Below are 25860 nucleotides of genomic sequence, written 5' to 3'. Positions count from 1 at the left end.
TTGTTAAAAAAGTGAGATTATACGTTATAGTAGGAAAAAAAATGCAGAAACTTAAATATCGAGTTTCATTAGTTCTGATGCTATTGTATGGAAAATTGTCTAACCGGATGAAATTGAAAGAAACAAAGTGCAATTAGAAATGTTGAAAAGTTTTTTGATATATAAATAAACGTCATTTTTTTATAATAACAGGATCTTCAGTTTTTATACTAAAAAGAGCTAGTGCAATTAACTCTAATTTTTGATTAAATAGAGCTGTAAGCTAGCAAACGACTCTGATATTATTTTTTGAATAATTGAAAAGAATAAAGAAATTGCCGGCTGTTTAATTTGTATTTGTGGGGAGAATGTTACCGACAATTCATCTATCAAAAGGTGCCCCAAAATTGAATCGAGTTAACAAAATTGAATCGAGTGAATTGAAGTTTAATAATTGTAGTGGTAGTGACGTCACATAACAATGAATAATAACTAAACCTATTCGTCTACAGAAAGTTTTAATGAAATCTTACCTGAGATGATTGTAGGATGGCGTTTGTGAGCATGTAGGCTTCTTCAAACATGGCGTCGTCATTCGGGTTGATACAAAACATCAAGTGAGTGAGGCCCAATAGAGGGAACAAGAGGGCCGTGGCTCTTACTGCTTTCCTTTTAATATGAGATGGTGTGTTTAGATCAAGTACATATTTAATTTAATCTTAGTTATGAAAGTAAAATGCATCACAACTACAGAGGATTTAAAAGTAAATTTATTTTAAAAATTATTTATAACACAGTTTGTTTATTTATTTTTTTAAGAGAAAAGTTTGTCGCTCAGCTTTAGAGTGGAAATAAATTGCCTTTTAGAAACATTCGCGTTGCGCTAGGGGCAAGACAACTGATCATACACACACTGCTTTTCTATATTTTGATAATTTCATTATATTTATGTCTACGCTACGCCGGCCACATGGCCGAGCGGTTAGCGTGCCTGACTGCGAAGCCATAAGCTGCGGGTTCGAATCCCGCTCTGGGCATGGATGTTTCTCTCTCTCTCTCTTTGTGCTGTCCTCTGTTGTGTGTGTGGCCCACCCTATAAACGGGTTTGTGGCAGTGTGGCGTGGGCAATGTTGCTCGCCTCCGTGACTTTGGTTCACAGGTGCCCACTGGGTAACGCGAAATGAGCAACAATTCTGGCATAGTATAGGCAAAAGATTCAAAATTCAGTGCCTGCCATTGGAAAAAAATGTCTATGCTAGTGTGAATAACCGAAATCGGTGATTGCTGACAATCGCTGTGGTGAATATTCTAAGTATATACTGGGTCTAGTTAAATGCTCCGTATCATTATTTCGGTCATCAATATTTTTTTAAAAACGTTCAGTGTGTCCAGCATGCATTTAACCGGAACACTGACGTTTCTCCTATAAAATATCGAATAAATGCCATAATATCAAATGGGATATGACAAATATTTCGGACATTCACCCAAAGCGACTAGGTGACTGTTGACATTCACCAGTGAAAGTCAACATTCTTTCGATTTCAGTTATTCACGGTAACATGTATACATAGAAATAAGTCATTTTATCGTGTGAGTATTGAAGAAATAAATATTTTGTATGAAGCAACTACTTATTGAACACATATTTTGCTGATGCATGAAAAATAAAATTGGTTTCCGATGCAAACGGGTGAAAGCAATTCAAAAATTGATGAAAATGTTACAGTTAGAAGCATAGACACTAGTCATCTATAGCAGAGCTTTGAACTCGTGATAGAAGACGGAATATGATTGTCAGTAATATCTCTATAGACAGACTATAAAATTAACTAAAGCATTAAATTTCACACCAAAGCCATACCATATAAGAAATTATTGTGATAGTGATGCCCCCTCAAAATATTTACCGAGTATTTTCAAGCTTTGCACATCAACTCATCCAAAGACATATTTTGATAGCCAATAAGACTATGACACATTTTTTTACTGGTGTCTTAGATGCCAGCCCATAAGTAACAGCTTCTTACAATGATATATAACATGTAAATAAATGAATTGCTAACGTGCAAAATGACATTAAGAACTTACCAGTTAATTCGTGCTGAATCTCGAGAGGTGGAGTGTACAGCTGAAATGTGCATACTACCTCCCCTCTCCGTCTTCTGTCTAAAAAAGAAAAAATTAAATAAAATACCGAGTGTTTCGTTTTAGTTAAAATGAAATTTAGTGAAATACATAAGAAAATACCTCAAAACAGCAATTTTTAGTGTTACCGTGTCAAGAGAATTCACCGGTGAATTTCAGCAATCACACAGTCGCTTTGGTGAATGCCCGAAATATTTATTATATCTGATTGGATATTAATTTTTCAATGATATTATTATATTTATTCTATATTTTAATATCTGCAGAGGATAGGTTAGGAAAAGTCTTCGGAGTACCGCGGTTAAATGCATACTTGGCAGTGACATTTTTATATTTTATAACCGTCGTTGAACAGCCGATCCAATTTCATGGGTTTACGACTACTAATGTTCAACTCAGTAGCCTTGTCATTTTGAACTCAATCCTGAAGACAAGGGAACTCCTGGATCGGGTATTGAGAGAAATTTTGCCTTCGTGGAGGACTTTTTGATGGAACTAACCCGCATTTGCGTTGCATGGAGAGGGAGACCACGAGAACCTCCCACGGTTAGCCTGGCGGAAAAGGGGCTCTAACCCATGATCCGCCTACCACTAAGGATATTTCACCTCAGCACTGTGGTCGGTGCAAGCCAGATGCGTATCGATCAGCCATCGGTAGGATTCGAACAAGGTTCTCCTCATTGGAAGGCGAGTGCTCTTGAGCCATCACGTTTTGAACAGTGACACTTGATCTTAAGAAATATTGATTTAGGGCATACCGGACGTGCCACTTAACTAGACACTAGTATATATTTCGGACATTTACTAAGGCGACTATGTGATTGTCAACATTCACCGGTGGAAGTCAACAACCACTTATTTCTGTCATTTAGAGTAAAATATACATTCAATGGAAATGATTTCTTGTATGGCAAATAAAAGACCCGAGATATAAACAAGTTTAGATAATAAATTAAACACTTAAAATTAGTTTTTAGTTGCCATGAATAAAGTTTTTAATGTCAGAAAAGGGTTTAATTTCTGTCTGTATTAAAAAATTTTAAGGGATGACGCCGCTGCCCTAAGTGTTCAACTTAATAATACATATTGTTTTTCTGCGTATAAACTATAAAACTTAGAAAATTGAAATTGCAAATTCGTGTAGTAAAGCGTACTGTAGTTTGATAAAAATGCGCTGGTAGTATGATGGAATAAAGAAAATTACGTTCAATAATTAGTTCATTCAATACATTCAATAATTAGTATAATTAGTAGAAATTACATTCAATAATTACTATTTTTTTTGTAACCGTCAAAGAGCAGAAGTGTCACTTTTCGGGTTTATGACTAATAATGTTCAACTCCGCAGCCTTGTCATTTTGAACTCAATCCTGAAGACAAGGGAACTCCTGGATCAAGTATTGGGAGAAATTTGCCTTCGTTGAGGATTTTTTTTGGCGGAACTAACCAGCATTTACGTTACATGGAGAGGGAGACCACGAGAACCTCCCACCGATAGTCTAACGTCAAAGGGGCTCTAAGCCATGATCCGGCTACCACTAAGGATATTTCACGTCAGCATTCTGGTCGATGCAAGCCGGATGCGGAATTCGTATCGACCAGTCATCGGTGGGATTCGAACAAGTTTCACTTCATTGGAAGGCGAATGCTCTATCCCCTGAGCCACCGCGACTCTTCAAGAATTATTAGCTGTTAAACTTTTAATAAAACTGTCGAAATTCTCTGCAAACTGATTGATACTTTTTTTTTTATTATTACCAATGAGCTGCACAATCGGTCTTGCCGATGAGCAGACCTAGTGCGTTCTCCAGAGGTGGTATCCACTTTTTCAGGACCACCACAATGGGTGAGATACCGTTGATCATGTTAATTTGGACGTCTAGTTTCTGCCACACTAGATGGCAGCACCGAGACTCTATTTGGATGCTAAAGTGCACTAGGAATTTAATTTTGCCGGAAATGCCAAGAGCCAATGAGGCATTCCAGGGATCTTTTACATGCCGCATAATCATACGACATGGCCGCTGAGGATTTTCTGCATCCCGAAAATCCGGTGTCTGGGCCGGGGATCGAACCCGCAGACTTGGGCTCAGAAGGCCGACGACAAACCAACTGCCCCACCCAGCCACTCCTGATTGATACTACTATGCATGAATTCGCTATATTAAAGCTAAAAATAGATGATTAAATAATTTTTAATATAATATTTTACACTTATTCTTAATTTAATATTTATATTTAATTATAATATTTTTCACTTATTTATTTTGACCTAAACTAATGCAAAATAATAAAAAAAGTGTGAAAAATATGCTTAATAAAACTCTTCTGTTAATGGGTTAAAGACTGTTTTATTGCAATACAGTGTACTCTCGATATCTCAAAGATAAAGGGACGCTGAAAAAAGGTCGAGATAGCGAGTTTTCGAGATAACAAGATCTGGCTAAATATGTTCTAAAAAGTAGAGAAATATATTCTAAAAAGTAATCATGAAACATAAGAATTCACGATAGTTCTATATTGATAATTGACTATAATTCTAAATACAGCAATGGTAATTTTTAAAAGTAAGACAAAAATAAATCTATGCATTAAATGGAAAGGTTTGCTAAAAAAACTTACATTGTGATTTCTCCGAAAATATTTAATTTCCTATAACGAAAAGTATTTGACATAACAGGATTTTAAGAAGAAACTCTTCAAAATAGGAATTAACATTAACATTAGGTGGTTATGTGATGCCTAGGGGAAAAAATATTTTTTGACACATTTTCGAGATATAGAAATTCGAGATATCGAGAGTATACTGTATTTATTTTTCATTGATAAATGGAACTGTGGTATAAACTGGAATATTTTGGTTTTGATCCTTAATGTAAAAGAAAACATTTATATAACTTTATTTTCATGTTCAAACTTTTGCGTTCGAAAACTCTATTTCTTAGGCCTAACTATAAAAAAAATAACTAATTAGTGCACTCGATGTTTTAAATTACGACAGGAAAAGCTTCTTTCTCTGAATAAATACAATTTTTTTTCTTGCGGTCTTGTATTTTCATACTCTTATAATGATAAAGGATACCTGAAAAATATGGGCCCAATAATAGTAGAAAAGTGGATAATAAATGTTAACTTTATTTTTTATATGTTGTGACAGCTCTAATTTTTTTAAATTTTTATTTCTCAAGAAAAATTTTACCAATTTCTTTCAAATTAGAGATTTTGTCATTTAGATTAAATGGGTTTTTTACCCAACAACTCATAAAATTTGTGATTTTTGGACCATTATTAATTTAAATCATAAAGATAATAAATAACTATGAAGGAAACATTTTATTAAATCGAATTTGCTTTGAATAAATAAATTTTATAATGGTGCTGGATATTTTTTTTTCATTCATTTTGTAGAATGCAGTAAAGTACGCAAAAAATGAAATCAACTTCCCTGACTTTCTATCGTTTTTATGTTAGGTTTATATAGATGGCGCTTCTATAATTTGAGGATCAAGAATCGAAATACATCGAAGAAAAGGCTTGCTTACACAGAGAAAGTATGTTTTTGGTCTGATTTTTTAACTTAAAACATCACTTGTATTAATTAACATGCATATTTAAGGTTAAGCCAAGAAGAATGAGTTCTAGTACTTGAAAATTCGATTATTACATTAAAAATTGTTTAAGTGCTTGCCCTTAAATACCATTAATATTTTTTTTGAAAAGTCATTTTATCAAATTACAATATCTGTTGTTTATCTAGACAATATTACAATATTTGTTGTTTATCTAGACAATATTACAATATTTGTTGTTTACTAGAAAGAAGGAGGGCGTAAAAAATTCAACTAAGGGATAAAGCGTTCGCCTCCTATTGGTGTGAACCGGGTTCGAATCCCTGCGATGGCTGGTCTATACGAATTCCGCATCCGACTTACACCGACCACAGTGCTGACGTGAAATATCCTCAGTGGTAGACAGATCATGGGTTGGGGTCCCCTTGGCGTCAGGCTAACCGTGGAAGGTTCTCGTGGTCTTACTCTCCATGTAACGCAAAGACGGGTTAGTTACAGCGAAAAAAGCCCTTCACGAAGACAAATTTCACCCAATATTTGATTCAGGAGTTTCCTTGTCTTCTGGATAGGGCTCAAAATTACAAGGCTACGGAATTGAACAGTAATAGTCGTAAACCAAAAAAAAAAAAACGGGTCGCCTGTTCAACGACGGTTATAAGTTAAGTCTTAAGTTAATTAGTCTTATTACAATTTCTTAATTAATTATGGTAATAGCGCTATGATAATAGATACCTTATATACTATTATAGGTACTGAGAAAATATTATAAGTTGTAGTCTTTATTCATCAATTGATTCAGACAGAAGGTGGAATTTATGAAAATTTTCATAATCAATATCAAGACTAATTTCATGACTCTTATCCAGGTTATCCGATATTATGAAATCAGAAAATTAAGAGGAAATTTTTATTTCAAATGAATAAACATTGCTTGTTATGCATTTTTAATTAGATAATAATTAAACTGATTAAAAGATATGAAATGCTTACTTCATTCGACGACTATCTATAGAAGAAGTGCGATTGAGCTTTGTGATTAATATTCGAACTATATTTACCATAAATACACTGTTTACCTGCAAAATAAAAGAGATTCATTGACTTAAGATAAAGAAAAATGGATAAAAATAATACAGAAATGCTTGTAGTTCTTTCACCAGGAGTTGGTACTTGGTTCCGGCTTCATCACGTGGTATCCGACGATACTATTTCGTTAATTTTGGGAAAAAGATGTGTACACTCCTGAACAAGGTTGCTATTTGGTGATCGTACGACAAAAATATTTATTTCTCAATCTTTATGCGCATTTTTTTAACATTATTTATTTCATAAATTTGATGATATTTCTCTCTTTCGAGTGAATAGTTTGCCTTTCTTGAGACATTTTGCTGCAATATATTGAATTAGCCAGAGTAACGAAAGGCATAATAGCAGATGATAAAGCGAAGTAAGTGACTGAAAAAAGAATTCACTGTTTGCGTTTGGTGCGCATTAAGGGTTGTCTCAATTTCAAGCGCGGAGACGTTTCTCCACTTACTCCCGTGGTGAAAGGAACTCTTCGTCATAAGAGGTGGAGTCAAGTGCCAACTCCTGCTGAACGAACAATACTTCTGATTGATTTTTACTCATAGGTATAGAAAAACACGCCATTCAATGTTTTTATACTTGTAGTGTTCATAATACTACTATTTCTTTCAATGAAACGAATAACAAATGTATTTTGGAAGACCTCGCAAGCACACTATGATGCAACCCAAAAAATAACAACCGGCAATATTTTACACAATTATAGCCAAATAAGGGATAACACTTAAAACGTGATAAACCTTAAACTTGTGAATGTTGTGATATTAGTTTTCTTAAATTCGTTTTCTGCTTACGACCTGCTGGAACTTATAAATTACTTAAAACTCTTATGAATGGTAAAATTTTGAATAAATTTGATAAAAAATCACAATAATAAAAAATCCTAGAGCAGGGATGGCAAACCAATAGCACGCGTGCCATTTATGGCACGAGACATAATATTTTGGGCACTCCACCGATCACAATTGTTATTACACTGTGAATTGTTATTACATAATTATTAAATTCACAAAAACTAGCAAAATAATAAACAACTATTAATAAAAAATTAACAATTAATGCTAAAAAAAACAATTATTAACCATAAAAAAAACAAGCTAACAATAAATAACTAGCAAAAAAAATTAACAGTCCTTCTTAAACTAACATCTTACAACCTAATATAAGTAATTTGTCATCTATTTTTTCTTCTATGTATATAAAGAGTTTTGAGTTGATAGTATTTAGTATTATTATTTTCCCAATAATCACGAAGTCAAAATCATTTGACCTCATTAAACAATTTTTTAGAGAAAATGGCGCGTTGGTGTATAAAGGTTCTCCACCCCTGTCCTAGAATATTAAGCCTGTTCACACATCGCCTCGTAAGTATAACATATGCGGAGGAATACACCGGAAGTTTTCTAAATGTCTTCCGGTCTTAGATAGTTTGTTACTGTTTGCACTCAGTGAATCATCCATACGCATCGTGTAAAATAACCATTGACTATCAAAACTCGAAATTTCAATAAAATACAATAAGAATGTTTCGATTACATAACCAAAAGAACTAGAAAATATTTTTCATGGAGGTCTGGTTCGGACGGGCTTGTGGTTCGAAACTAATTGCATATGACTTGGACTGCGAGTGTTGATTTGTTTGGAAATCACGTGAACAATGACGAAAATTTTCTCTCAAATAAAAGATCAGTTACAAATCGTGACGTGAACATTTAAAAAATTTAATATGTAGAATATTTTCACTTAAATCTAAAAACAAATGTGTATATTGGTCCGAGCATTACCTCAAATTTTTTTTTTTTTGGTATTTATAAAACAAAAGGAAAATTTAAAAATGAATGCATTGAAAAAACTTTTGAGGAGACCCTTTAAAAAAGGGGGTGGAACAAGTGGACTTACCAATAAAGCAATAACCATAGGTCCGGTCAAAATCCAGACATATATGGATTTCCCATATCCTCTCCAGCAGGGTGTGTGCAGCTTGCAAGACATAATAAATGCCCAAGACGATACGAAAATTAACGGTAGCCCTAAAAAATGTACACATTATATATTATAAAATAATTATAATAACCAGTTCTAAAAATATGCATCCGTAATACCATGAACAGTGCGAAAAATAAAAAACGGACCACCCAGAATAATAAATTTCATCTAATGATTGGATCTTCAAATTCTAGGATTTAGTCTCAACAGCTCGAGGGGTGACCACAAATAGGCTAATTACTAGGTGCAAGCGATATTATAAGTTACGAAATCAGAACGTGACAAACCTTTCTCTGAATGGGCATACTTTTTTCAGGATACAATACGGATTTCGGACCCCCAAAATAAAAGGGGTAGCCGTAATCTGTGAAATAAGGATCCCTAAAGTTTGAAACCCTAAATAATAATTTATTTTTGCATAATTTTTCATGAGAATTTTTTAAACGAATTAAAAAAAAAAATTCACACAATTATGAAATTCGTTTATCCCTAGATAATTCCAAGCAAAAGATAACTTTTAGTAAATGTTTATGACTTTTTTTCATTTTAATAATATTCGAAAACTTTTTGAATTGTAAATTATAAAATTTTTTGTACCATTTTAACGAATGTAATTTTACGTAGCTAAATACGAAATTTAAGCGAAATCGGTCGAATAGTTCCTGAGAAATCAAATTTTAAAGAAGGCGCATGTTTAAAATTCGATTTCTCCGGAATTATTAGATTATTTTCGTTCAAATTTCGTTTAGTCATTTTCAAAATGCGTTCTATTAAATGATTTAAAAAATCGTACTCCCTTAGATTCAAAATTTTTTCGACTATTATTTAATAAAATAATAAGAAAATTATAAATATTTAGTAAAATATATATTTTGCATAGAATTATTTTGGGATAAACTAATTTTATTATTGTGTGCAAAAGAATTTCAATTCGCTTAAAATACGGCAATAGATGATATGATAAGGCAATAAGGCAATGTACGCAAAAAATAAAATTAACATTTAAGGGGGCAGACTTTAGAGCAATCTCTTAACCAAACAATGTGGAGGACTATGTCTCCTAGATTGCGGGGTCAGAAATTCGAATCCGACAAGAAAAAAATAAATTAATAACAATAAAAAAATTAAAAACAGAATAAAAAAGAGTTAAGTTTATTAGGAGAAATTATGTTTTTATATCTGATTGCGTAACTTAAAATACTGTCTGCACTTATTAATTAGCATATCCGAGGTCCGCCCCTTCGAACCATTAAGATTAAGTTCTAGAATGTGAGGATCGAAAGTTATTCAAGGTGGTCCGTTTATTTATTTACCTACTTTACATCCTTAGGTTGATTTAACTCCATGCCATGTTGCCCGAATCCAGTTCGCGCAATTACCACGTGCAGTATTTGTGATGCCCGAACGAGAAAAATTAACGTTTCTATTTTGTGAAGCCCGAGCTGAGTTCCTTTCTTCTTTAGGATGCTTAATTCAATATTTTCTTAATAAATGACATTAGTAGTCCTAGTTTTTCACCTATTACGACTTCAGTCGAGGGAGGGAAATGTGGGTGGGGTTTTTGGGATATACCATACTGTAAAAGATTTGTAAAATTTATGTATTGAAAATAATATTGTTTGAGTTTTTATATTATATTATACTAGTTATATTATATTTAGCTTCAAAATTTCGTTTCTAATTGAGAAAGATGTGTGTGTAATCCCATTACTTTTTTAGGTGTCTGTAAAAATTATAAATACAGTAGTTAGTGCATTTAAAATTTTATTTTTGTAATAAAAAACCATTTTCTAACTGTTATAATAATGTAAAGAAAAAAATTAAACAGTCAAATTTTTTTTCCATTTTTGGATTACTTTTTTGAAATATATGTCACTGTTAAAAGGTTAATCATTTTTAACATGGCTAGACTTTAAGTTTGAAACTGGAATTTTAAAAAAGAATGAAATAAAGAGAAATAGCTTTTAGGCAAAACGGCCTGATGATTTTCCGCATAAATACATCTTTAAATTTTTTATATATATATTTCTAGGGTTTCTGATGTTATAAATTGATTTGGAACTTATTTTCCCCGCAATTAGATCGACGGGTCAGAGAATAATTTAATCTTAGAGTTCTTTCCTTCAGTAACATTTTTTATTTCTTTGTGACAAGGGAATTCTAAAAATTGAGTTCCTACAAATGAAGCAAAACTTTTACTTTTGGGCTGCGTGTAAGGAGTGGTTAAAATATTATGTAAGCACCTAAGAGAGTTTGAGCTTTGTTTATTTTAATCGACAATGAGCAATGTTAGCATTACACAATAAATTTCATTAAAATGGAAAAATAGTCAACTCCGATATAGTGAACATTTTGCCGACTTAGCAACAGGTGTACTTTAAGAGATGGCTCACTCAATCCAGAATTTTTGAAAAAAATAATTTTTTTTTAGCCTACTTCTGTTGCATTGTTGGGTAAAGTGATTATGTTACCATGAATGACAGAAATCAAGAAAATGTCGACTTTCACCGGCGAATGTCAACAATCACATAGCCGCTTTGGGTGAATGTCCAAAATATTTGTTATATCCAATTTGATATTAATTTATTCGTTAATATTATTATATTTATTCGATATTTTAATATATGCTGAGGATAGATTAGGAGAAACGTCAATGTTCGGAGTGCCGGTTAAATGCATACTGGGCAGTGGCACTTGAAAAAAACATCAGTGTAGGGCATACCGGGCAATTGTATACCGGATGTGATTGTCAACATTCACCGGTGGAAGTCAACAACCACCTATTTCGGTTATTCTCTGTAACATTTACACCCTTAGGGATATTTGCCAGATAAAAATACTATAGGATATTCCAATATAATTTTGCCTATGGTAACTAATGGGACAAATTTGGAATAAGCGTGTGGCTAGTTTTTGCCCAAAGTCACATTTTTACCTATAATTGCGTAAATAAAATCTGCATATGGCAAAAATTCGTATGTGGAAAAAAATGTTTGGGAATACGCCGAATTACACTTGAAATATTTTCTATGTATCGAAATAGTTGTTTTCACGTAATAAATTTAGAACCTTTTTAAATGTTCGTAATTTTATTTCTTTTTAAAAATATTGCACTAAAAAGTTGATTCTTTCATGTGCTACTCAAATTATTCAATACCTATTTTAAACACATCTCTGCAATGTGTATAATCCATTTTCAATTAAAAATCATAATTATTATACATTTTAAATTCGACAAAAATTGTGCTACATTTATTTAAATTCCAGCACTACAAATGAATCAATGATAATTTTTTTAGCTGCATATGAAATAACATTAGAAATAACATGCATATTTAATAACATAACCAGGAACACTAAAACCTTCACTACAACCGATTATTTACTATATCCTGGGTTCGTTATATCAGAATTGGACTGTAATTATACTGTAATATGTTTTTTGACTATTTAAAGATAAAAATAATTCAAGTTAAACGAAGCACATTTTTATATTATTTTTTTCAGTGCATTATAAAAAATGCTTTTTCGGTATTGTAGTAGTTTTTTTTAAAGAAATTAAAAAGTTTCGAAAATAAGGAAATTAAAATGGAACACTTGAACTACGTAAACAAATTACATTTTGTTAATCCGAAGGAAGGTAACATATTCTAAAGAAAAAAGTCATTTTTATGAAAAATGTCAAGAAAGAAAAAAAGGTAGAAGATTAAGAAAATTTTTCCTAAAAAAAAATCCTGCTTTCGGGAAAATATTATATATCTCACAAAATGGAAAACATAACACCTATGAACTCATTTTAAACTTTTTTCTCTTTGGGGGGCACTCGACAATAGCTATTTCAACTTATCTCACTAAAATGCTAGAAAAAAAAATCGTGTCTAAAGCAAGTTTTTTCCTTACTCGCGTTATCTATTTATTTTCTCTTTCTTTTTTACCACGTTACGTTTTAATTTTTTTATACATATTTTTTGTAGATTTACTTTAAAGCTTATCAAATAAATTTTTCAAAAAGAAACAACTTATTTCATTAATTACATAGTAGTTCATTACCCAAAATATCAAAATACGCAAAATAAAAATCGGAACACCCTGAATAACTTTTGATATCATGATCGGATTTTCACGTACTAGGACTCAATCATAATGGTTTCAGGGGGTGACTTTAAAAATAAGACTATAATTCAAGTTATAAAATCTGACAGAAAAATTCATTGTCTCTGAACAAACATATCTTTTTTTCGTCTGATTTGGATTCTCTAGAATCAAAATATCCATATATATATGGTCCAGGTTTCACAAGCATGTGTTAAAATTACCAACCATACCTGGACTATATCTTGTACGAATGAGGTTATGTTGCGTACCTTTGAGAGAAAGATCTGGATAAGTATTTTTGGAGGAATTAAGAAAAAATGGCTTGTGGCTTAGAGCTTTATCACTCATATAATGAACCTGACATTATTAACTTTACTAAACGACAAAGAATAAAGTGGGCAGACCACGTTATCAGAATGGCTGAAGGCCGTGTCACAAAAAGAGTTTTCAATGCTAGGCTAGTTGGCACACGAAAAAGAGGCAGGCCGAATTTGAGATGGATAGATGGTCTAGAAAAATACTTTTTGGTTCGGAAAGCACTAGCAGGAAATAGGTTAGCCTGGAAAAAAAATTATTGAAATGACCTGGATTGTCGAGCCATTGATGATGATGACACATGCAAATACTTTACCCCATCCGATGAGATAGTAGAGCTTGAATGGCGCATCTTGTTTGAAAACTGATACAGTGATTCTGCTGTGAAGTAATAGTCCTTCCACAAACATCCAATTGATACTGGCCATTGCAGAATACATCTTGATGCACATCAGAAGCTTGCACAGCCACTCCTGCAACACAATTATTGTTTTCAATTTTTTTAAAAACAATTTTACCTATTTGTGTCACCAAGACCATTGTTATATAGGATTATCATCCCCGATTGCATGTACGAGAGTTGTTTTTTTAAGTACATGCCGTTTCGTTGTGTACACTAAATGGTGACACCTGGTTGTGTCGTGTCCCGGGAGCAACTGAGCACAGTTGCAGCTGTGTAGGTAAACTGTACGGTAACTCCTCCCTTTTATTACACATTATTCAAAAAAATGACTGAAAAATATCATGTAGTAGCAAAAATGTATTACTTTTTATTACTCTTCGTCTTGCGTACAAAAAAAAATTTGTAATCTTTAGCTGATGAGCAATCCTCAACATCTGACATGGAAACACTTCCCAACTCTCAGATAATTTTTCCTGAATTTCTGATATTCCGCTTTTTAAACCTATCTAACCTGCCATTCAAGCTCATAAAAAAATGTCTCATAAAATCACTTAACAAATTCAGTCAAAATAGTTTATATTCCCTGCAAATATCAGATTGATTGCACCCATTTTCAATTTTTCTGATTATGCTCATTTTGTCATCAATGAAGAATATTTTACCTTTACTGCTCGCCATAGTTAAATTTAAGACACTTGTTTGCAAGCTTTTTTTTAACTGAACTGAGAACAAAAAGGAGTTGAAATTAAGGCCTTATTAACACATATTAGTGTCCAACCCTTTGACCAATAATGAATAATTACTTATTCCCTCTGACAGAAAATGCATATTGATCCAACTGACATCTTACAGGTGCATCATCTGCCTGGGTTGGAAACATCTGCTTGGTTCAACATCTGCTGGTTTGTTTAGGGATGGGAAAGTGAGATAAAAGAAGTAAATAAATAAAAAATGCTTATCTCTACATTCCCCTCTATAGATGGTTTTAAAAATCGGTATATGTATTTATTTTGAAGTAGAAATCTCAAAATTATTATAAAAAAAAGTGAAGAAAAAATTCAGTCAAAGACAGAAAAAAGTTCATTATATCCAACTACCTCACTTTCTTGGTTCACTATATCCACAAAATATAAAATTATGCGTTTATAGCAAGGCACGGGACCGAACATTTCGTTCACAATAAACCGTGTTCACTATAGCGGGGTTTGACTGTATTTGAAGTTTATCAGAGGTAAGCGGTAATCTATTTGTATATATAGCGTTGGCAGTAACAATATAAATAATCAAATTATATTATCAACCAATTATATAATCAAATTATGCAATGACATCATCTATAAATCTGAAGTCATGTCTAATTAAAAATCGCAGCATTTTTTTCTCAGTGAAGTAAAAAGAGGTTAGCAATAATGCTTGTGAATACAGTACCTTGGTGTCTGCCAACAATCTGTAAAAAGTCAACCTTCATCGTTAAATACAAAATTAATAAAAATACAGAAAACAATAATGTTTTTGCCAATTCATGTAACGAATATTTCTAATATCAATGTTTGTACTTTCAATTCAAATAGTATCTGATTGAATATGTTTTTTTTTCTCCATAACTCCATGATTATTTTATTTTATTATATGCTAAGCATACTGTTCATTTTTTTTTTAACATTGGCACACTACTATGTTTGCTAAATCGATATTAAAACATGAAGAAAAAATTTGGCAAACATACCACTTCTGTGTAGTTAGGCAATGAAGTTTGGAAGATGACAGTTGATGGAATGATCATGAGTAACACAGAATGAATGATGAGCGACACAGCAAGATTGCGATGAACACGAAGGCGAGAACAGTGCAATGATCTACAAAATACACAACAGCCTAAATTCTTCATATATTTATTTATAGCTCATGTTCAGATAACAACCAATTTCTATTGTCTTACAATGTACTTATTTTTATTTTTTTTACCCATTGACAAAACTGGTTTTGTTTTGGGTTTGATGGCGTGCTCATCTTATTTGGACGTCATCACACTTTTCAACTGTTTTCAAGAGTAATAATAAACAGTGCGCATGCGTCTTCATTGCGTGCGTTGCTATGGCGACCGCTGCTGTTTCATGATTCTTTTTGAATTCTTTTTTTCACTTTTAATTTTGTCATGCATTAAGTTGGGGAGTTTATTTTTGAGATAGAATGCCAGAGAGTTTAGGATATTTATTTCATACTTCTAAATATTAGTTTAGGGTATTAGTTTAATCATCCCATAAATACTTCTTGAGTTGTAAATAAAAGAGAATTATATTCTTTTTGTTTTATTTTAAATAAGAATCGGAAATTCTGACCTACAGGTAAAACTATATTGTTTTCAATACTAATTCAGGTGAATATCGCAAATAAAGAGGATCCCAAACTGCTTGACATGGTCCCAAAGATTAGAGTTTTCCTTTTTATTTTCACCAGCTGGCATCTTTAATGTATTTACATCGTAGTAATTTTATATATTTTTATATTCTTTTTATTTTTAACTTATAATTTCTGCCTTGACAGTGATTTTAATGAAAATATGAATACTTAAGAAGGAAAAGCATTTTGTGACGCCTTAAAACGCATATATTGGCAGGATTTGAAAACCAATAGGACGACAAACATCAATTGAGACAGTTTTAGCAATCCATAATTCGAAATGTTGTAGCGTTTATCGGAGACAATTCAGAAAAAAAGCATTTGACCAATGTGTGATTGTAATAAGAAGATCACAATTTTTTTTCTTCTTAGGAATAATCTACTGTTCAGATATCTCCTTCTGTTACTAGGCAACCGAGAAAAAAATTCTCGTTGATACTAAACCTGCACTCCACTGATGCTAAGCAACGTATTTGTATGAGAAGAAACTAGCCATAAACACGATCAGAACATTTTTAAAATCAGATGTGTAATAAAGAATAATTTTACACATACCACCTAGAAATGTCGAAGTTAAGTTGAGGAAAAAAACGATAAGTGACCCTTCATTCAGTATTAAGAAAATTAGCTTTAATGTGTACAGATATATCATGTAACAGTTAAGAATTATTTTTCCAATTTAATACCAATTGTCATGTTTTTTTAAAATTGAAAATTTCAGTAGTTTATAAGGTTCTCAATAAAACCGATGATAGAAATACTAGAATTTATACTATTTAACCTAGTAATTATAAAAATTAGAAAAACATTATTAAATTTAACAATAATTAACCAGCAATTTCAATAAATAAATAAACAAAAATGTGATACTCACTTAAAATAGCAGAATATTAGTAAAGTGATGAGAAGGGCAATGATAGATATGAAAGAACATATGAAGAGAATATAACAGACCGTTAAGTGACCAACTTCAGTCTCCTAAAAATATATATTCAGATCTTATCATTTGCAAAATATTTCTCTTATCTCATTATAGTACTATGTATCCCATCTAATTGAAATATATCGTATTATATATCCTATCTAATAAAAATATGTTGTATTATATATCCCATCTAATAAAAAATATATCGTAGTATGTATTCCATCGAATAAAAGTATATCGTATTATATATCCCATATAATAAAAGTATATCGAATTATACATCCCATCTAATAAAAATATGTTATTTATTGTATGTCCCCGACCCGCCCATCTATGGGCATACGGGAGGATATATAAAAATAATAAAAATATGTTACATTATATACCCCATCTANGAAATTATTTCATAAAAGAAATACTAGGTTACTATCAGTAACCTAGTATTTCTTTTATTACTGTATAATGTAATCCTTGCAACTACTAATTCATTGTGCAATTTATATAAATGTTTGCAATAAATAAGAGAAAATTATGTTTTTATTTATTTAGAAGCTACGGGTTAGTTTCAAAGGAGGGCGGGTTCATTGTTGGACAAGCCTTCCTCGGGGACATGTAAAATTTCTGAGTTTTTTCGAGCCCTGGTTGTATTATATATCCCATCTAATAAAAAAATATATCGTAGTATGTATCCCATCGAATAAAAGTATATCATATTATATATCCCATCTAATAAAAATATATCGTATTCTATATCCCATCCAATAAAGGTACATCGAATTATATATCCCATCTAATAAAAATACGTTACGTTATATATCCCCTCTAATAAAAATATATCGAATTATTTATCTCTTCTAATAAAAGTATATCGTATTATATATCCCATCTGATAAAAGTATATCGAATTATATGTAATATCTAATAAAAATATGTTATATTATGTATCTCCACTATTAAAAATATATCGTATTATGTATCCCATCTAATAAAAATATACCGTATTATATATCCTATCTAATAAAAATTATTTTTTGCATAAATCTACAAGAATAAATCTCTTTTTTAAATAAATTTTGGAAAACATGAAACCAGAGATTTTGTTATAAAAACCAAAATGAAATAAATCAAAATTCGAATAAATATCATATAAGATGCTTTCGTACCAAAACTAACCTCATTCAAATTTTACACCATAATATTGCTCAGACTCTAACGATACCTAAACAATGGTATTTTTTTTCCATTGGAGTTAAAATGAACAATACAAAAGAAAAAAAAACTTTCTCGTAAAGTTTGTTAATAAATCTTCACTTTGGTAAAAGTATTTCTTAGTATAAATTTAAGGTGATTAATTTCGAACATTTATGATTATAGGAATAAATATTTTGAGTCTCAAAAATATTTAAACAGTAAAAATGAAAAATAATCATTTTTATAACCATTCGTTAAAATCAGCTTTAATTCCTGTTGAGTAAATTTTCAGAAAGTTTCATAGCCTTGTTTATTCCGTGAAAGGCCAAGTGAGTGTGGCATTTTTTTTCTTTACAAAATGCTAATATTAGGAGAAGAAATTTTAAGAATAAATTATAATGGGACAAGAAACGGAAATTTAATGTAACGGAAATTTAAGGTGGTATTTTTCTAATGTTCCATATAAAATAGGACCATGAATTATTCAATTTTATTTGAATAAATTGCGAGAAGAAAAAAAAGAACTTTAGATTTTTACTGTCCGATAAAATTTACATTTCCGACAGTGTTATGAAATAAAGCAATATATATAAAAAAATACTTTTACTAAGTTTGTTTACTTCGAATAATGCATTTTTTTCCCTATATCCTTCAAAAGAAAGTTATTTTTATTACTATCTTTAAAGCAAACGTAAAAGTTTATATAAGTTTTAATAATTGAATTTAATTCCTATTATAACTATTAATTTAAACCATTTGGATTGACGTTTAATTTTTCTAGCGTATTGTTGCTAAATTGAAATGCTGCTGTTATATATATGTTACCGTAAAATGATCGAAATAGGTGGTTGTTGACTTTCACCGGTGAATGTCGACAAACACCAAATACGTAGGTGAAAGATCGAATATTTCATTACATTCTTGTACATTCGGACCCTCACCGGTGTAAGTCAACAATCACATAGTCGATATGGTGAATGTCCAAAATATTTGTTATATCCAATTTTATATTAATTTATTCGTTGATATTATTATATTTATTTGATATATTTATATTTATTCTGTATTTTAATACTTACTGACTAATAGATTAGAAGTAACATCAGTGTTTGGAGTATTGGGCAAATATATACCGGGCAGCGGCACTTAACCTTAAAAAAACATCAGTGTAGGGTATACCAAGCCACTTAAGGTTAAGTGCCACTGCCCGGTATACCCTACACTGATGTTTTTTTAAGGTCAAGTGCCATTGCCCGGTATATATTTGCCCGATACTCCAAACACTGATGTTTCTTCTAATCTATCGTCAGTAAGTATTAAAATACAGAATAAATATAAATATATCAAATAAATATAATAATNTCTGCGTCAAAGAGTTAAGAGTTATTTATCCTCAATAGATATTAAAAAATCAAATAAATACGATGATATCAACGAATAAATTAATATCAAATCGGACCTAACAAATATTTGGTACATTCACCAAAGCGACTATGTGATTGTGGACATTCACCGGTGAATGTCGACATTCTCTTGATTTCGGTTATTCACGGTAACAAGTAAAATGCTAAATACAATATTTTTTGACTTATTTTGACCTAAATTAATACAAAATTATGAGAAAAGTGGGAAAAATATGTTTAATGAAAATTCTGCGTCAAAGAGTTAAGAGTTATTTATCCTCAATAGATATTAAAAAATCAAATAAATACGATGATATCAACGAATAAATTAATATCAAATCGGACCTAACAAATATTTGGTACATTCACCAAAGCGACTACGTGAATGTGGACATTCACCGGTGAATGTCGACATTTTCGAGACTTCGGTCATTCACCGTAACATATATATATATATATATATATATATGTTACCGTAAAATGACCGACATTGGTGGTTGTTGACTTCCATCGGTGAATGTTGACAATAACATTGTCGCTTTGGTAAATGTCCGAAATATATACCAGGTCTAGTTAAGTGCCATTGCTCGGTATGCCTTACATCAATGTTTCTTAAAGGTCAAGTACCCCTGCCCAGTATGTATTTAACCGGTACTCCGAACTCTGATGTTTCTCCTAACCTCGGCAGATATTAAAATATCGAATAAATATAGTACCAACAAATAAATCATAATCAATATTTCGAACAGTCACAAAAGCGATTATGTGACTGTTGATATTCACAGGTGAAAGTCGACATTCTCTTGATTTCAATCATTCACGGTAACATAGGTGATAAAAGTTGTGGCGTCGCTGCTGTATGGATCATTATTTCTTACGAAGCGAACTGAAGTGGATATTCACAGTATAAATGTTGCGGCACGAATTCGATACTTGCCTTTTTCTATGTTATTCTTCTTCAAGAGCTGTATTGAACGAGAACACGCTGGCCGTGTAGAATCTGTTTTGTTTAGCTTAAATAAATGTTTTTTCTTCAGGTGTTTACTAGAGTCTTATTTCCTGAACGCAGGATAATTCCAGAGTTCGTGTCTAGATGAAACTACAAAAAGTCATAGGATAACTCTATGTACAGATAGACAGGAGTATCGCGTACAAAATGTAAAGGTGCACTGTACGAACTTTCATTTGCATTCAAGTTATTCAGCTGAGAATGTTTCTGAAGTAATTATTACCCAGACGGAAATTGCGAGAAAAAATCCTCAGCGTCAAGAGTGTGCCGAAATTGTTCAGGCATAACCTCCACACCATTCCCAACGTAGTGAGTAACATACTGTGCAGCCCATTCTATCGAACAACATATAAGGGCAATTACGTAGAACCGCATGTTATTCTGGATCTATTATAGGGCCACATAGATTAATATAGAGAAGAGTTGCCTGAATCGTACTATCTCTCATCACGCTTTAGCGGATAAATTTTGTTTCACATGAAGATCCATGCAATAGAATCAAGTAGCAACGTACTTGCTAGCATTAAAATTTTATTAAGTTTATCGGTTTTGTAGGTTTTATCATCCTGCTTGGTGATATTGAAGAAATGCAATAATGTACCTATTAGTTATTACATCATATAATTGTAAATAAACTTATTCTTTCATATTCTATTTGATAATTAACACTTGTTTGAGATGGCACTTAGTATAAAATGTCACATAGTTGCCTAAATCATATATGTACTGCAATCCTACATAGTACCACTATTATTTAAGAGTAACGTATCGCCTTTAACTATTAAACAGATCTAGTTTAAAGATATTTATGGTGTTTTTCAAAAAAACTACAGAAAAGTGGACGAAAACTAATTCTGAGCTGAACTTCCCCCGTTGTCGAAATTTTTTATCTCCTAAGTAAAGATTGAAAAAAAAGACTGCGACAATTAAGAACAATACTGAAGACTTTTAATATAAGTGACTTTTTGACAGTAGATACTTTAAATGATACGAAAACGAATCAGAAAAAAATTTTTTTTACTTCAGTTAGTTGAAGGAAATTTAATCTCCTTATAAAGCGATTTATTTTCCCTAATGCAAGGATAATCCTCAGGGATGTTTCCCAGACCGCGCAGATGTCATAAATGAAAGTACCACTACCCTATTAATAGGAATATAAAAATTATTTAAAAAAAACAACAACTAAGTGATGATCCTTCTGGTTAATCAAGTTGTGATCTTGTAATTGCTAGTTAGTGATGTGATTTCTTCTGAACATATGATATCTTAATTTTACACTTATAAAAATGCTTAAAACATAATCAACGAAAACCTAGTCAACGAGATTACGCGGGTAAATATATTCAACCACTCAGATTCTCATTCGCATCTCTTGATGCAATCATACGAATTTCTCGCACGTCATTTATATTGCAATCGATTGCCCGAGAAATACGTGTGAATGTTAAGAAACTACATGTAAAACAAACTTCTAAAGCATGAACCAAACGCATTTGCGGAAGACCGCATATGTAATCACATGACCTGAGTATCGCAAACAGTTCTAGGAAGTGCAGATTGTAATAGAACATGTCTGACACATGCAGTGAGCATGCTCATTTAGACTTAAATGTAGAAAGAGTGCTAATTTTAACAAAAACGCAAATTTAAATAAATCAGATTCATGCATGCGCAATCAGTTCCACTTATGTAGATTATAAAGTTGAGCAAACATCTAACTGTATTTAAAGGGGTTCATATAGAGAACAACTTATTATTCTTTTAAAATCTTTTAGCATGAGATATATATTTATCATAAATGAAGGAATTCATAAGCATATATTATTTAATAATATTTTAAAGAGATACTACAAAATGATTAAATATCAGAGTTAAGATTTCCTTGAAAACATAAAAAACAGCAATTTAATTTTTTTTTTAATATTTTTTTTTCTATATTCTCAGACCAGCTGTCTCAAAAATTCCTCATAATACATATATGATAAGAGAAAGGTTAAAAATTCTAAAAAAAACTAACACTTATGCAAGTTATTGTCTATTTGGATAAAAAGGAATTGCTCTTCAAGACTATCTAAATATTATTAATCATTTACCGGACATTTTAATAAGTTTTTACATTTTATTGGATCAAAAGAATGCATTTAAGGGGGTCATTTGGGGGACAGTTTAATAATTTCTTATATTTTTTTTGGATCACGAGAGAACTTTCGCATTAATTTCAAATCATTGCATAGGTGTCAAAATTTCTAAAAATATATACATATGCTGAAAAATATTTATTAAACATATTTAAAAAAAACTTTTATTTTGTCCGTGTCAACCTACATTATTAGCACAGGTGTCGTTAAAATCGATAATGACGCAGATATGATATGAAAAGGGTTAGGAATAATGTTTTTGGCCTACTTTTTAGGTAGACTATTGTCTATTTCTGTTATTGACATTATTCTCCTTTGCATTCTAATTAATATTAAATACTGCATTCAAGGAGGTCATTTGGGGGACAGTTTAATAATTTTTTATATTTTTTTAGATCACGAGAGAACTTTCGCATTAATTTCAAATCATTGCATAGGTGTCAAAATTTCTAAAAATATATACATATGCTGAAAAATATTTATTAAACATATTTAAAAAAAACTTTTATTTTGTCCGTGTCAACCTACATTATTAGCACAGGTGTCGCTAAAATCGATAATGACGCAGATATGATATGAAAAGGGTTAGGAATAATGTTTTTGGCCTACTTTTTAGGTAGACTATTGTCTATTTCTGTTATTGACATTATTCTCCTTTGCATTCTAATTAATATTAAATACTGCATTCAAGGAGGTCATTTGGGGGACAGTTTAATAATTTTTTATATTTTTTTAGATCACGAGAGAACTTTCGCATTAATTTCAAATCATTGCATAGGTGTCAAAATTTCTAAAAATATATACATATGCTGAAAAATATTTATTTAACATATTTAAAAAAAACTTTTACTTTGTCCGTGTCAACCTACATTATTAGCACAGGTATCGCTAAAATCGATAGTGACGCAGATATGATATGAAAAGGGTTAGGAATAATGTTTTTGGCCTACTTTTTAGGCAGACTATTGTCTATTTCTGTTATTGACATTATTCTCCTTTGCATTCTAATTAATATTATATACTGCATTTAAGGGGGACATTTGGGGGACAGTTTAATAATTTCTTATATTTTTTTGGATCACGAGAGAACTTTCGCATTAATTTCAAATCATTGCATAGGTGTCAGAATTTCTAAAAATATATACATATGCTGAAAAATATTTATTAATCATCTTTCAAAAAACTTTTATTTTGTCCGTGTCAACCTACATTATTAGCACAGGTGTCGCTGAAATCGATAGTGACGCAGATATGATATGAAAAGGGTTAGGAATAATGTTTATGGCCTACTTTTTAGGTAGACTATTGTCTATTTCTGTTATTGACATTATTCTCCTTTGCATTCTAATTAATATTAAATACTGCATTTAAGGGGGTCATTTGGAGGACAGTTTCATGATCTTTTATATTTTTTTGGATGACGAGAGAACTTTCATATTAATTTCAAATCATTGCATAGGTGTCAAAATTTCTAAAAATATATACGTATGCTGAAAAATATTTATTTAACATATTTAAAAAAACTTTTATTTTGTATGTGTCAACCTATTTTAATAGCACAGGTGTCGCTAAAATCGATAGTGACGCAAATATGTTATGAAAAGGGTTAGGAATAGTCTTTTGAGCTTACTTTTTAAGTACACTATTGTCTATTTTTGTTATAGACATTATTCTCCTTTGCATTCTAATTAATATTATATTTTTATATTATATTATTATATTTTTATATTATATTTTTATATTTTTTAGGATGACAAGAGAACTTTCGTGCATGCTGCGTGGAAAAAAACCGCAAGCATAAACCGAGACATGAAATGGAGGAGTCCATTAGTACAGTTTGGCTGTAATGGGATAGGGTAGTACAAGAACGCCTTTACTAACAGCATAACATCACACGCAGTGCCTCTCTTGGGCTCGTGACCGAATTGGTTGCACCGTAGACGCCTGGAAAAGGAAAAGTGTAGCTTGATCAGATCAGTCACGATTTCAACTGGTCAGGTCTGATGGGAGGGTTCAAGTATGGCGTAGGACCCACGAAGCCATGAACCCAAGCTGTCAACAAGACACTTATGGTGGCTTCATGCTGGTATGGGCTCCTGTTTCATGGCAGGAACTGGGTACAATGGTCCGATCCGATTACGCTGATCATAGACTGGAAATGTTTTATTTTATTTTACAACCGTCGTTGAACAGCCGATCCAATTTTTTGAGTTTACGACTACTAATGTTATACTCCGTAGCTTTGTCATTTTGAACCCAATCCAGAAGACAAGGGAACTCCTGGATCAAATATTTGTGGAAATTTTGCTTTCGTGGTGGACTTTTTTGATAGAACTATCCCGAATTTGCGTTACATGGAGAGAAAGACCACGAGAACCTCCCACGGTTAGCCTGACGACAAGGGGACTCTAACCCACGATTCCTTTACCACTGAGGATATTTTATGTCAGCACTTTGGTCGGCCCAAACCGGATGCTGAGTTCGTATTGACCCGGCTCACCTCATTGAAAGGCGAACGCTCTACCCCCTGAGCCATCACGGCTCGACTGGAAATGTTTATGATCAGAAACTTGGAGCTCACTCGCAGCCATTCATGAACTTCACGTACTCAAACAACGATGGAATTTTCATGAATGATAATGCTAAACGTCACCGGGCTTTCATTATTCACGACTGATTGAAGAACATTCTGACAACTCTAGCGAATGATTTGGACAAATAGATGAACAAACATGAATCCCATCGACTACTTCTTGAATATTATAATCGAGAGGTCATGCCCCAAATTCTACAATCGCAACACACTAACGCAATTTGGGATATCTATTTAAGCTGAATATACCTAAAAAAGACTTCCAACTACTTTGAGTCATTGCACGTCAACATCTATATCTATCTATCTATCTATCTATATCTATCTATCTATCTATATCTATCTATCTATCTATTTATATATATATGTAATACAAAAATTATATACTTTTGTATTAATAAAAGAATTAAGACTCTTTCGTTTTCATAAAATGTCTTTGTCAAAGAATAAGCGTAGAGAGATTCTATTTTGGGAATTCAAGGCTGAAAACATACCATTGAAATATAAATAGATTTATATTTCAAAGGAAGAGTTATTTTTAGAATCGTTCCCTCTGTCACTTCCATATAAGGAAGCAGTAAATGATTTTCCTTAATGCGTAAGGTTACAAGGAATGTACG

At 31.7% G+C, this 25860-nt stretch overlaps 1 protein-coding gene across 1 annotated transcript in view; it reads right to left on the bottom strand.

Moving 5' to 3' along the window:
- Positions 1 to 25860, bottom strand: part of LOC107444133 (corticotropin-releasing factor receptor 2-like) — a 100684-nt gene that overhangs the window by 5760 nt on the left and 69064 nt on the right. The window contains exons 4-10 of the mRNA XM_021144632.3: positions 16856 to 16959; positions 15308 to 15437; positions 13495 to 13651; positions 8682 to 8812; positions 6687 to 6772; positions 2071 to 2148; positions 513 to 648 (exon numbers count right to left, since the gene is read on the bottom strand). Coding sequence (XP_021000291.1) covers positions 513 to 648; positions 2071 to 2148; positions 6687 to 6772; positions 8682 to 8812; positions 13495 to 13651; positions 15308 to 15437; positions 16856 to 16959 — 822 coding nt within the window. The remainder of the gene's footprint in view (positions 1 to 512; positions 649 to 2070; positions 2149 to 6686; positions 6773 to 8681; positions 8813 to 13494; positions 13652 to 15307; positions 15438 to 16855; positions 16960 to 25860) is intronic.

This window comes from Parasteatoda tepidariorum, chromosome 8 (genome assembly GCF_043381705.1).
Source record: "Parasteatoda tepidariorum isolate YZ-2023 chromosome 8, CAS_Ptep_4.0, whole genome shotgun sequence".
Taxonomy (NCBI): Eukaryota; Metazoa; Arthropoda; class Arachnida; order Araneae; family Theridiidae; genus Parasteatoda; species Parasteatoda tepidariorum.
The sequence above is the reverse complement of the archived record's forward strand: the minus strand, read 5'-3'. Positions and strand labels throughout refer to the sequence as shown.